The 13,741-nt window shown below is 34.4% G+C and overlaps 1 protein-coding gene across 1 annotated transcript in view; it reads left to right on the top strand.

The window, feature by feature from the left end:
* CenG1A (Centaurin gamma 1A) overlaps nucleotides 1-13,741 on the top strand; it is a 751,861-nt gene that overhangs the window by 634,391 nt on the left and 103,729 nt on the right. The window contains exon 11 of the mRNA XM_090380508.1: nucleotides 3,920-4,088. Coding sequence (XP_090236634.1) covers nucleotides 3,920-4,088 — 169 coding nt within the window. The remainder of the gene's footprint in view (nucleotides 1-3,919; nucleotides 4,089-13,741) is intronic.

Here is a 13,741-nt window from a genome sequence, read left to right as displayed (position 1 = left end):
TCCTTATCCTTGCTAGAAAAATTCCTGTATATCATTGACAAGACACCATGAGCTACTCTTACAGACCCATCTGCACTGCTCAGAAAACTTCATATCTGCCTGCACAATTACCCCCAGGTCCTTCTCACTCTCTATCACTGTCAGTGTAGTACCACACAGTTGATACATTACTCTGGGATTACTGCTTCCCATATGCAGTACTTTAAATTTGTCAATGTCAAACTTCATTTGCCACCTCTCAGCCCATCTGCTCAACTTTTCTAGATCCTGTTGCAGCAGCATACTGTCATTAGTATCGTTAACAACCCTGCCGACCTTTGTATCGTCTGCAAACTTGGACATTAAGCCTGATATACCATCATCAATATCATTGATGAATGCAGAAAACAACAATAGACCCAACACTGAACCCTGGGGGACTCCACTAATAACATTAGTCCACAAAGAGCAGTGTCCAGTGACTACCACTCTCTGTCTTCTCCCACTCAACCATCCCTTTATCCATAGCAGCAATTTGCCTCCACGGCCACACTGCTCCAATTTTTGCAGCAGTCTTCCATGTGCAACAGTATCAAAGGCTTTTCTAAGATCCAAATATATGATATCAAAATTATTCTTTGCATCTAGTTCCTTTGTGACTACATCATAGTATCCAATCAGATTGGTCAGACAAGACTTCCCCTTAACATACCCATTCCGTGTCCAAGCTATAACTGAAGTCTTGTATAGATGATCCTGCAATGCTTCTTTAACCAGTGCCTCCATTAAATTCCCTGGAACAGAAGTTAAACTAACAAGTCTGTAATTACCTGTGTCTTCCCTTGATCCTCCTTTGTGGATTGGGGTCATATTTGCACATCTCCAGTCCATGGGTACCTCCTCTGAATCCAAGAAGCTCTCATAATTATGACTAAGGGTTTGCTTATTTCCTTTGCTGCCTCCTTTAATATAACTGGATAGATTCCATCCACCCCAGCCTTTGTTATGTTTATCTTCAACAATTTATCCTCCACTTTATCCTCCAGCTATTACAAGATTAGCTAGCTTACTACCAGAGTTTAATACACCTCTGGCATTCCCCTCCCTGAATAACCTCATGTCTGAATATCCTGACCTCATGTCTGAATATAGATGCAAAATATTCATTTAGTTTGTTAGCTACCTGAGCAGGATCATCAACTGTTGAAACATCGATATCAAGTGGAACAATCTGATTCACCACCTTCCTTCTTGAGCTTACATAAGTAAAGAACTCTTTGCTGTTTTTCTTTGCATCCTTTGCCAAAGATTTCTCGTAATCTGCCTAACCTCCTTTGTGACTTGGTTACAGACCAGTTTATATCTATCATAGGCTTCTGTGAAACCTGTTAATTTATATGTTTCCCATGCGTTTTTTTCAATGCCACATGTCTAATTAGTTCATTTGACATCCATTTAGGCCTAAATCTTGAACAGTATTTCTTATTTGGTATGAAAAGCCTAGTAGCTTCCAAGATTAATTTTTTGAATGCTCCCATTTTGAATTGGCTGTTGGTAACATCATCAGTTGGTCCCACCGTATAGAATTTAAATATTGTCAGACCACCATAGTCAAAACCTTTGCAAAAGCAAAAACTCTTCCCTTTAACCCTGATGGTAGTTACCTCTTTGAGTAAATCTCACTTCAGCACACTGTGATCACTGCCACCTAGTGGTTCCTTTATCTGCAAATTCTTAATGCATGAAGAATCACTGCTGATAATCAGATCAAGAGTATTACTCCCTCTGGTTGCCTCCCGAACATGCTGCTGTAGAAAACAATATCCAATAAATCCACAAAAGTCTTGCTAGTGTGTGAGTGACCAGCCCACAAATTCCCGTCAATCTCTGGAAAATTAAAATCTCCCATTATAGGACACTCTGATTTAATGGCCCATTCTCTTTCTCTGCACAATTGCTCATTATACTCATCAGATTCATTAGGCCTATAACACACACCTACTCTCATTTTTCCTTTCCCAGTGCTTATGTCACACCAAACAGACTCAACATTGCATTGTCCACCAACATATAGAATACTATATTTAACCTAACAATGACAAACACCTGATAATCATCAGTTAAATGAAAAATAACTACACCAATCAATTAAAGTATCTTCAGCTTATCATAACACACTTGAAAAGTTACGGTATAAAAGAAACCATTTCAAAAGTCAAATGACACCTATCATGGTGATTAAACATAAAGACAGCGATACAGAATCCTGGTCACAAGTAATTTGAAGCTACTAGTCATATTTTGAATTGATTATTAGGAAAAATAGAACATTTGTGTATTGAAAATCGTACAAGGAGAATTGTTCATCCAATTTCAAAAACTGTCTCAAGGGGTTAGAGGAAGCTGTAGTAAGTGTGTGTGAGTGCTTTACAAAAGAAAGTTGACCTGAGTCTAATGGTATTCTGTGAAGACCGGTTAAGTGCTGACAGTTATGTTGACTCTTATAAGAAAGCTCTACCATTCTTCATTGCAAAACAAAAAAATTTTTTTTAATACACTTTCTGAGGAGTTTATCAGTTTAAAAATCACGAGATTATGTGAGTATAGTGGTCAACTGCATTGATAGAATTCAACTTAATAAAAACTGTTTCTACATATTAAATGTAGGCAAATAGTGTACAAGGCCTATGATGGTGCAAATTAATCTTGGCCTATCATTTCATGTTAAGTCTTTACCCATAGGCAGTGTAAGTCTTCTTTCCTCTATTACTTGGGCTTGGTGCATTATGACCTAAGCTTTCAGTGTACAATTAAAATGCTTGACAATGTCAGTCCAGTTTCCTCTTGATCTGCCTCTAACTATTTATTTTTTCCTTTTCTTTTTTTTTTTTGTTTAGCTAGTCTTCTTTCTCCTTCCCATCTTTACAATACCATTTTAAGTTTGCATCACTTACATTGGACTGGATATTATTTATCTCAAGATTTTTCTTTCCATTGTTTCCATCTATTAGTTCCTCACATCTATAAGTTATAGATATGAGAATATCTATAACTTATATAACTTTCTTAAAATTCTTATTCCTGCAGATTCTAATCAATTCCTTTATCTTGTACCAAACTCTCACCTCCGTAGGTAAGAACAGCTTTAAAAACTGTGTTACGAACTGATAATTTTATTTTTTGACTAATTTATTTTTATTTCTGTTTATTTTTAAAACCATTTTGCAATTTGTTTACATACAAGGGATAATGTAATTCATTTAAATATAATTTTAATATTAAATTTAAATATAATTTGCTTGAACCATTAAACAAATTCCAAATGAATTAATGGTTTCCTACACTTTCTGTTTCACTTAATCCATTTTTTTTTTATTTCCTTGTCTAATCTTCCATCTTTATTAAATATTGTTCTGGATGCACAAAATTACTAACTTTTTCTTAATTTTAGTCATTTAGTTGACACTATAAATTTTACTTATCTCTCCCAAGTTTTGTTTTTGTATAACTGATTTTCATGCCAGCTGGTCTAGAACATTTATCTCATTTATTCAGAATTTCTTAATGATCTTGCAAGCTGCTATTTAATGATACAGTATCACCAGAATATAATAATTATCCAATTTTTACATCTCCCACACTAAACCTTGCCATTATCTTAAAATGGTCTGTGAAAAAGAAGTGGCAGTAAGGTGCAGCCTTACCTTTCTCCAAGTTTAACCTCATATTTCCACTACTCCCTTCAGTCATCACTGCATAATTCCCATTTTTATACAAACTTCTTTTCTCCATAAAATATTATTTTTGATGTCATGTTTTTCTAAAATTTAAACCAGAACTATAAATAAACTATTATAGCAATCAGATTTAAGAAATTCTGTTTCTTTGAAGTATTTTTATTAACTCTACAAATTACTGAGAATATCTATAAAACTTTTAGGATTACATGGAAGATGTTCATGGAAAAGAAATTCCTTTAATGCATACAACAGTTAAAATTCCAGGACAGAAACCTCGGGGCTCTAGAAGTCAAGGAGCCCCTCCAAGCGCATCTTCTCATCAAGTCAATGAACTTGCCTCTGACCTTAGTACAATATCTTTAGGGACAGGTAAGTTACAGAAAACTCTTGATTTACCTTTGAAATAGTTTAGCCAATTTCAATAAGAAACAGTACGAATAACCTTAATAGCAGCTCATTATTAATATCACTACTGAAATCTGTAAACAAAAGTTATAGAAAAATATTCGTTGAACAAAATCAGAGTAAAAACTTTAATATGATTGTTTTGAATTACTGAGATTACCATATATTCACTTTTTATTATTTTTTAAAGGCAACCTCTTATTGAGCATTAATCGCATTGCAAACACAAAAAATTTATGCAATAAACCAGGCTAAATGATATATTTTCATTAGCTCTCTTTCCCATTCGGTACACCTTTTTTATTTCCCATGTTTTCATTATATTACTGGATACTAGACACCAGATTCTCAGTTATTGCTTTGCTAACATATTATTTTACTGATTTATTCCATTTGATTTTTAATCATTGTAATTTAACTTTTAACATTATATATAATTAGTATGTGTTAATTTGCATACCCATTGATAACATCTGATGTACAAGATTGGATCAAAAAGGTCTGAATTTTAAACAGCTGTAATGTTTTACAGATAATTACACATTCAATTTTTGTATATTATTTTGAAAAAGTAATATTCAAAATACTATTTATTTTTAAAAATAATGACCCTGGCTATATACATATTTTTTCATCAGTAAATAATTGTAAATCGCTTCTTTGATGTCCTTTTTTAAAAAAATTTCTTGACTGCATTTCTTATAACTGCCATAACTTCTGCTTTGCCAGAAAACTAATGAGTCCTCAAGTTCAGGGAAAAAAATAATCATATCCACAAGGTCAAATGAATATGGAGGACATTGTATGACAGAGTGTTTGGAAAGCTATTCAGAAATTATTGCCACTCAAAGAGCAGGAGCATTGTCATCGAGTAATTTCCACTTTTAGCTTGCTCACTGATGAGGTCTGTTTATTCTGATTGCTTCTCTTAAGTATTTAATTATTTCTAAGGACATAATTTATTAACATTATGCCCTCTTGGTATAAATTCATAATGAATTATGCCTTTATAGTTAAAGAATAGTTCTACCAAAACTGTACCCTCAGTAATACAATTTAGTAATACATTCTAGATATTCTTGGTTTAAAAAATAAAAAAAATTTGCTATTCTGTGTTCAGATATTTTTAACAGCTTTAATTCTGGAACATTTTGGTCCAATCTTGTATATGTAAAAACAACTATTGTTATAGCTAACTGATAAAAGTTAACTTCCAAAGTTCATTTTCATTATGTCTGCATATTTACTGTCTTGTTAAATTACATCTAAATATATATGTTAATTCAGATATATTATATTGGTATATATAGTATATATTTATACAAAGAGGTATATATACACAAGGGTTATAAATTTATAATATTATTTTCATAAATTGGTATTCGAGGTTTCTTATACTAACTGGTGGTGGTGGTGGTGATGACTTTGGTGATGGGACTTTCTCAGGCCTTAAAATATTCTTAAAAGGATGTTTTCTTGCATATAGTTTATCTTATTTTATTCATTAAAAAATTTGTAGTTGAGTTTTATATGAGAAAATTGCATGAACTAAACCAGCAAAAAAAACATCTCTGTGTGTAACATTTTAAAAATAATTAGCTATAACATAATAAAAAATAGTTGTATATTTAATAGTTTTGTGCTAAGTAGATTTATTGTATCAGTGTTTCTGTGTACCTTAAATTTTGAGAAATGAAACAAAATTGGTTAGCCGTGTTCAGGCTATATATTTATGTATATGCATCAAGTATGAGTATTTGGAAGTCTTACTGTGATGCATCTTCAAATTTTCCATCAAAATTCAGAGAGCATTATCAATGCACCTAATTAATAAGAACTTGAAAATCATATCATTGCATATGGAAAGATATCAGACAATTACAGTTATGAGAATGTGTGCCATAGAACCATAATATACTTAAACAAAACTTATGATGGTCAGTGAACCTGTAATATTGTAAAATAACCAATTATAAAATTTTACTAAAATCTATTACATTTACTCAGGTCCACATCAATTTGTTGCAAGATAGTTCATTGTACAACAGTTTGGTGCATGATTGCAATGTATGCAACACTTTTGGTATATGACAGTTCAATGTATGTGACAATTTGGTGTATCACACCAAATTGTCACATACATTGGAAATTAACAAAATCAACAAAGTTCAAAGGTTTAAGAAACTGAGAAATTTTGGTGACTTAGAAAGGAGAAGCGTAGAAAAAAGCAAAAAATAAATATATTTTTTATCCATTTATTTGGTATAAAATAATTCACACGAACCTTCTTATGCGATCCCCTTTTTACATTATGTCCCCTGGTGACAGACACTCTTGGGTTATGCCTGAAGGACTCCAAATCACTGATCCCACCAGTCACAAAAGGGATCAGAGTGGGCTGAAACCCCCCACCCTGACCTGATCTGACCTGACCTGACAACTGGGACTGGGATAAGCATGCAGCCAGGATTGCATGCTGTCCGAATAACATTTTGTCTGCTTATATAGCAGAGTATGCTTGAGTGACTGAGAAATGAGTGTGATGTGTCACTGTGAGAGTAAGATGTGAAAATGTCTGAATGTAGATATGAGGTGTTTAAAAAGATAAATGGGATGTGGCGCTGTCAGTCTGTTACAGAACTTATTACAAGGCTGACATAGAATCTATGTCAGCCTTGTAATAAGTTAACATCAGTGCACGTACATAAGAGATCTGAAAGGGTGGGATGGATAAACATGAATGTAAAGATAAATGTGTGCATGTGTTCTGTGGCACATGTTTCTGTGTACATGTGAAGTGTAATATAGTGTTTAATTGACAGTGCATGTTAACATAATGTATGTCTGCTTTATTGGGTATATATCAGCATATGAGATGGATATATATAAAAGAAATAGAGGAATATCTGCTGTGTGTGTGTGTGTGTGTTCACATTATATATATATATATATATAATGTGAACATATGTTTCAGGGTATGGGCATGGCTGTGTGTGAATGTGCTGTTGACAGTGCAAGATGGACGAATGTAAAACACGAATATTTGTATATGGGTCTCTGTGTGTTTGTAGATGTATCTATGACTGAGTTATATGTTGTATGTGTCTCTGAGTATATGCATGCATATACACATGCATAAAAAAATTTGTGCACATGTAAGATGGATAAATGTGAATGTAAATGATAAATATCTGTGTGTGTATTCTGTATGAAGGATAAATGTTAAAAAAAAATTATATAAGTTAAGAAAATAGGTAAAGAGTATAAATGCCTAAAACTATATAAAAGGTAAAAAATATTTAGGATATATGGTAAAATTCACAAATCCAAGTATATATGAAATGTGATTCAGTTGAATTGTGTGTTTGTTCCAGCTCCCTGCACTGACACATGTTGATGCCATGCCGTTTGCTTCTCTTGCCCATGTAGTATGGGATTCTGACACAGACCGTTTTGGTTGATCCTAGTCAGTGTGGGCGCCTCCGTAGCCAGGTGGGAAGGAACAGCAGTGCGTAGCACACGCTTCTTGATTAGACCGGGGTTCGAGCCCGTCACCACCAAATACGGAGGATGCGGAAAGGTCAGGGAATGACCACCGCATATCCCGGAGCAATATGGCCTTAGTTGCTAATGCTCCTAAAAACCAAACAACAACAACAACCTAGTCAGTGTGTGATTCCTGCGTCCTTGGTGCAACCTTTAACCCCCCCCCATAGGGATATTTTCTCTGTCTTCTCTCCATCCTAGGTCTTCTCTCCTTATTACCCTGCTCTCCTCCCTTATTTGCCTGGTGGATGACCCCACCTGGGGAGGATGGGCCCCAGGTGGGGGTCATCCACCAGGCAAATAAGGGCTCTCTATGGAAAGCTTAGACAAAGCCCCGGTTTGCCCTTCCAGAGTGTTTCTCTGCTGACCCAGCCTGCCTCCACGTGGCAATGGATGGAAACTAGAGGACTGATTTTCCATGGGGCTCCTAGACTAAGAGACCGAATGAACAACATATCAACACAACCCTACACGAACACACACACTAACTGACACTATCTGATCTTTACAGAGGTTTGTATTCACCAAAGAGTTACAGTGGGGAGGTGGGCGAAAACCCTCTGTGCCACAAAGACAGGAAACACTATATGATCCTTCTCACAGGCTTGTTTGTTTGTTTTGTTATTTGGTTTTTAGGAGCATTAGCAACTAAGGCCATATTGCTCCGGGATATGCAGTGGTCATTCCCTGACCTTTCCACATCCTCCGTATTTGGTGGTGACGGGCTTGAACCCCGGTCTAATCAAGAAGCATGTGCTACGCACTGCTGCTCCTTCCCACCTGGCTACGGAGGCGCCTATCTCACAGGCAGGTTGGAAAGTGAATACCTGCTTATTTCAGCATGATTCTGTCCATATTGTAACACCTCTAATTCAGATAAGATTATTAATTAATTTATTTTTAAAATACCTCCTCAATTGAATCCTATGCTTTTCCAGAAACATGAATTGGTTGAGGGTTGGGAAAGCCTACAACCTATCCTTAACACATCCACGGTACTAGCCTGTTACTAACTTCTTTCAGTAAAACGTGGAATGCAGGTTGCAAACTGAATGTCAGAAGGCAAACGTTACCCAGCTGGCATCCATTAATGACCTCTACTTTTGATCTCTAGAACAACTCCCCAACCCCCATGTGTATATTTGCTAATAAAGCACTTACATAAGTGAAAGTAAAGTATGAATAAGGTTATCTTGTATCTCAATCTTTAACCACTTTTTTAAATAGGATCTTCTTAAAAAAAAAATAGAACGTGCATTAATAAATGAAGGTGGACAATACACTCCATCAAAAATATAAAATGTCAAGGATGGTATCAGGATAACTATTCACCTTTTACAACATGGCATGTTAAAAGTTTCCATTTTCTGTCTTGCTTTGCCATACGTTGAATTCTCCCAAAGGATTCACCAAGTCATCATACTCACCAAATTGTCACATACGGCAAAATGTCATTCACCAAATTATCTTGTATGCTGAATTGTCATGCACTGAATTGTCACATACAGTGAATTATTACAAACTGACCTGTCATACAATGAATTGTCTTGCAATGAATTGACATGATCCTCATATACCATTCAATTAAAATATAGAAAGGTAAATTAGTAGCCTAAAAGCATTTTCAAGAAGCGACAAATGAAATAAATTACAATCAAATAGAATTCAATAAAATAAAATAAAATTATGTTCACATTCCTTTGGGAATGTGAACATAACTGTATATACTTAGTTTTTCAAGAATAAAAACTTAACTGAAATGATATTGAAAAGTAAGTTTTCAAAGTTCTGATTATCAACCAGTGTCTATATTAAGAAAGTGTGAAGCGAAATTTTATTATGGAAGGCCACATGCATCAGAGTTGATCTCTCATAATCATGGTGGGGGATACATTGTTTTGTTAAAACTTGGAATTTCAGTGGGAACATGAGCATCAAGTAGTTACAAATAGTTGTAGTGACTATTTTGTTTTTATGGGCAATGATTTCTAGTTTATTAGCTGAAGAAGTTTCAAAATAAGTTGCGCTTCACTTATATATTTCATCATTTATGAGTGATGAAAACATTTACAGTGTATATGTAACTTGTTCTGGGAATTATCCGAAAAAGGGTTATTATCATAGTAGAACCATAACATTTGTTAATTAAACTAGCAGCTCAAAGTATTTCAGTGACAACGTCCCTTTATCATTATTGTTTTTTTTTTTTTTTTTTTTTTTTCGTTCATCTATGACAATTACTTTTTTTAATAGCACTTTTCCATGTGACAGATGTGCAGCTTTCATTTTTTATTAGTTTTTAAAAAATTAAACTTCTTGTTTTGTTTAGTTGTCCTATTAACTTACAAACTCCTGACTTGGTTGATTATGATTAGAAACAGAAATAATTTAAAATCAAATGCAGTGATAAAAACAGTAATAAAATATTAGTATGTTATGTAAATACAACACAGGCTATACAAGTAATAAATATCATGCTCCAAATTTTTAATTTAAAAAAAAATCTGCTCCATTTTAATTATTCTTTTGTGTTTAGTTTCAGTCTCTTCTCATCAAATTCAAATTTTTCTAAACATATTCAATAAGTGATGAATATATTCTTCAAAATGGGGAAAGTTATATTGTCTCTCATTACTTTTTTTTAGCAGTAATATCCTCTGCATCCATATAAATGTATCACTTAATTCAGTTTCATCCACCTCTGGAATTGAATTCCACCAGAGAATTTCTTCAATTTCGCCTTTTGTAAGTTGAAATTAAACAACAGTGGCCAGCAGGTGTATATACGAAAAAAGATGTCTTCTTTCAGTTTTCAAAGCTATTAATGTAATGATGGGAATGATGGGCATAACCAAATGATTCACATTAAAATTTTTTAGCAAAGGCTTATTTACCAGTAGATAAGCCTTTGCTAAAAAATTTAATGAGTAAATTGACAGTACTTTAAGCTCTAGCTATACAATTATATAACTGTCAAATGATTACCATAACTGATTTATTTTGAGTTCTGCATTATCTTATACCGCACAAGTAATTTCTCTCTCTCTCGCTCTCTCTCTCTGCCATTATTTTTTCGCACCAGCCACATTTCCTATTATACTTTTCCATTTGGTTATCAAAAGTCTATAATTGATTATGCAAATGCCACAGTCAATTATTACAGCCTTTATTTATATCCATCACTATTTTTGTGCTGACATTATTAAAATTCTGTTAGCTGTTAACACAGATAAGATATGACAGCATGTACTGGGCAAATCTGAAGCAAATCATACATAAACAGACATATTTGAAATGTATTTGAAATTAAAAAAAAAAAAAAAAATCATTGATTTCCATACATGCACTTGGGATAATTCTTGGGATAGAATAATTCAAGTATAGTTCCAATTTTATACATTAACAATTTTATTTTTTGCATAAAAGGATAACAAATGGCATGACAGTGGAGAGAAATATAACATTTAAAGATGTTCAGTAGGAGTGCTGAAGGTATATGCAGGAGACATCCAAACACAATTTAATTCCCTCCTATGCTTTGTGGAACATATTTAGGAGTTTCTTGCAGTAGCAATAGTAATCCTGTTTTCATTTCATTGAAGGATGATAATGGTGAGTGATAAACTGCATCTCTGATTGAAACCCAAAAAAAAAAAAGAAATTTTATAGGTTAGGTTTATGGGAGGGGAGGGGAGACTTAAAAGGGACCACCACAACTAAAGAAGCCTGGAAATTGCTGATTTAGACCAATCTCTCACATACAGTAGGTAATGGGAAGCCATGCCAACTTGTCGAAAAAGGATCCTTCCTTCCAAGTCACTGTCATTGATTTGTGGTAATAGATGAGTTACAAGCATATCTAGGCACATAACACCAGTAATTGTTTTCACCAAAGAAGGAAGGCCTACAAATTTTAATTGAACTTAACACACAGAACATATTAACTTTAGGGCTATCCTGCATTTTCTGCAATACTGGTAGGTCCTTTATGCCACACTCTATGAAATTCAAACTTTCTTGTCAGAAATAAGATATATTAGCTATGGACTGCTCCACTATGGAAGATGTTTTCATCACTGAAAATTACTCCACATTCCAGTGCAAACATTTGAACACACTGCTTTTTACATATATTTGTCTTGCCTGTGATTGTAGAAGAGTGATTAGCTTGAGAGTGCAATAAAACATGCATCTGAGTTGTTGACCATGATTCAAGCACATGTAACTGCTAAATACAGTAAAGACTATTATTGTCAAAATATTTTGACAATGATTAGTTCTAAACTCCCCTGATCTATATGGTCTGTCTGAGTATATAAACAGCCTTTTTTTTTTTTTTTTAAAGAATTGGAGACCTACCTGCCTCCTATGTTGCTCACGGTAGAAAATGGTTTTTCTTATCATACATCACACCATTATCATATCCAGGTATCATCGTAAAGGTAGGCATGGCAACCAGGTTTTTGAGTGTTTTTTTTAAATAGACCCAGGAACACTTATATGCATGGTCAAGGAGACATAATTGATGTTTGATGCAGGGCATGCCCTTGCTGATGTATGATGCAGGGCATGCCCTTGCATCATACATCAGTTTTTCCAAAATTTCTGTGCCATTTGTACAGAGAGGATCCGCCAGATCTTCTGCTGTGTAATGTTGCATGAAACTTTCACTGCACTTGCATTGCTGACCTAGTTTCTTCAAGCTACAACAAACATTATTCTTTCTCTACACCCGTGAAATCTGCCACTTCTGTTTTACCTACAGCAGCTCTGCTAACTGGCATAAACACAATTACAAAACAGTGAAAAGCGAACTCTGTATTTTTCATGTATTATATCTCCTCATTGTCATGTTATTTTTTACTTTTGTATACAAATTAAAGTTGTTATAAATGTTTGAAATTGTAAAGCTACTTTACAATTATCCTATATAACTTTTTTTTTTTTGTTAGTTATTGGTACATCGGCTTCTGTGGCCATAATGCACCTCCCAAAGTTTTTGCATTTTACTCTGATCCAAGCCTGAGGCAGGATTCGAACCCATGACGTTTAGGTTGCCTAGCAGGCACTTTACCCACCTGGCTAGCCCAGTCGGCCCTATATAACTTGATCCTTGATATCAGTTTATGCATGAGTCATGCATTTTCCTTGTGTACCATCTTTCATTTTTTCTCTCCCATGTCATTACAACAGGATGCTCAAATAGCAGCTCGTGTGCATCATTCAGAATGTATCGGTTGCCATATGGTTCAAGTTTTCTTATAGAACTCTGCATTTTGCAGTCATTTTCTTCCAGTAAGATGCAATATTTGAATATCTTCAACAAGATAGCCTGGTAGTGGGGTTTTTTTTTTTTTTTTTAATATTAATGTAATCCTTGTTCCAGTGAGTGACAATCATAATATTAGAAAAGTAAATACAGTGAAACTTCTCCTAACAAACACCTCTCTTTAACGGACATCTCTCCAATGGACATTTTCAAATTCCCCAACTCTCCTCTATTGGTTTTAACGTATTTTCAGCTTGTCTAGAGGACATTCTCTGTAACGGACGCGGACAGGCAATCTGCACTGTTTCGTTTAGATTAGCACTTAATTTGATCTCCCAATAACGGACAGCGGGCGAGCTCACAGCCCTTTTTCTAGGAACGTTTCTTCCACGTATTGCCTCAATCGTGTGTTTATTTTCTATTTCTGATTCTCTGAATTTTATCAAGGTTTGCGTCGTGGTTCTAAACCCTTTTTCAAGAATTTTAAGGCACGTGTAAAACTTCTGATGAATTCGGTGTGTGCAGTTTCAGTTTTCAGTTTTGTTCAGTGTCGTGTGAAGTGCACAATGTCTTCTTGTAAACATTTAACTTTAAAAGATAAAGTCGAACTCATTAATGCATATGATCGGCAAAAAAATAGTGTTTGCAATCTCGCTGCAAAATTCAAAATCGGGAAGACGCAGGTAAGTGACATCCTAAAGAAAAAAAATTAACTGCTCAAACAATTTTGGCAACACGTAAATGATCAGGTTCAAAAATCATTCCCGAAAACTGTTGGACTTCAAATTTGTCGCGCACATGC

The sequence above is a fragment of the Mastigoproctus giganteus genome, chromosome 1, assembly GCF_048544385.1.
Source record: "Mastigoproctus giganteus isolate SK-2022 chromosome 1, ASM4854438v1, whole genome shotgun sequence".
NCBI lineage: Eukaryota > Metazoa > Arthropoda > Arachnida > Uropygi > Thelyphonidae > Mastigoproctus > Mastigoproctus giganteus.
The sequence above is the reverse complement of the archived record's forward strand: the minus strand, read 5'-3'. Positions and strand labels throughout refer to the sequence as shown.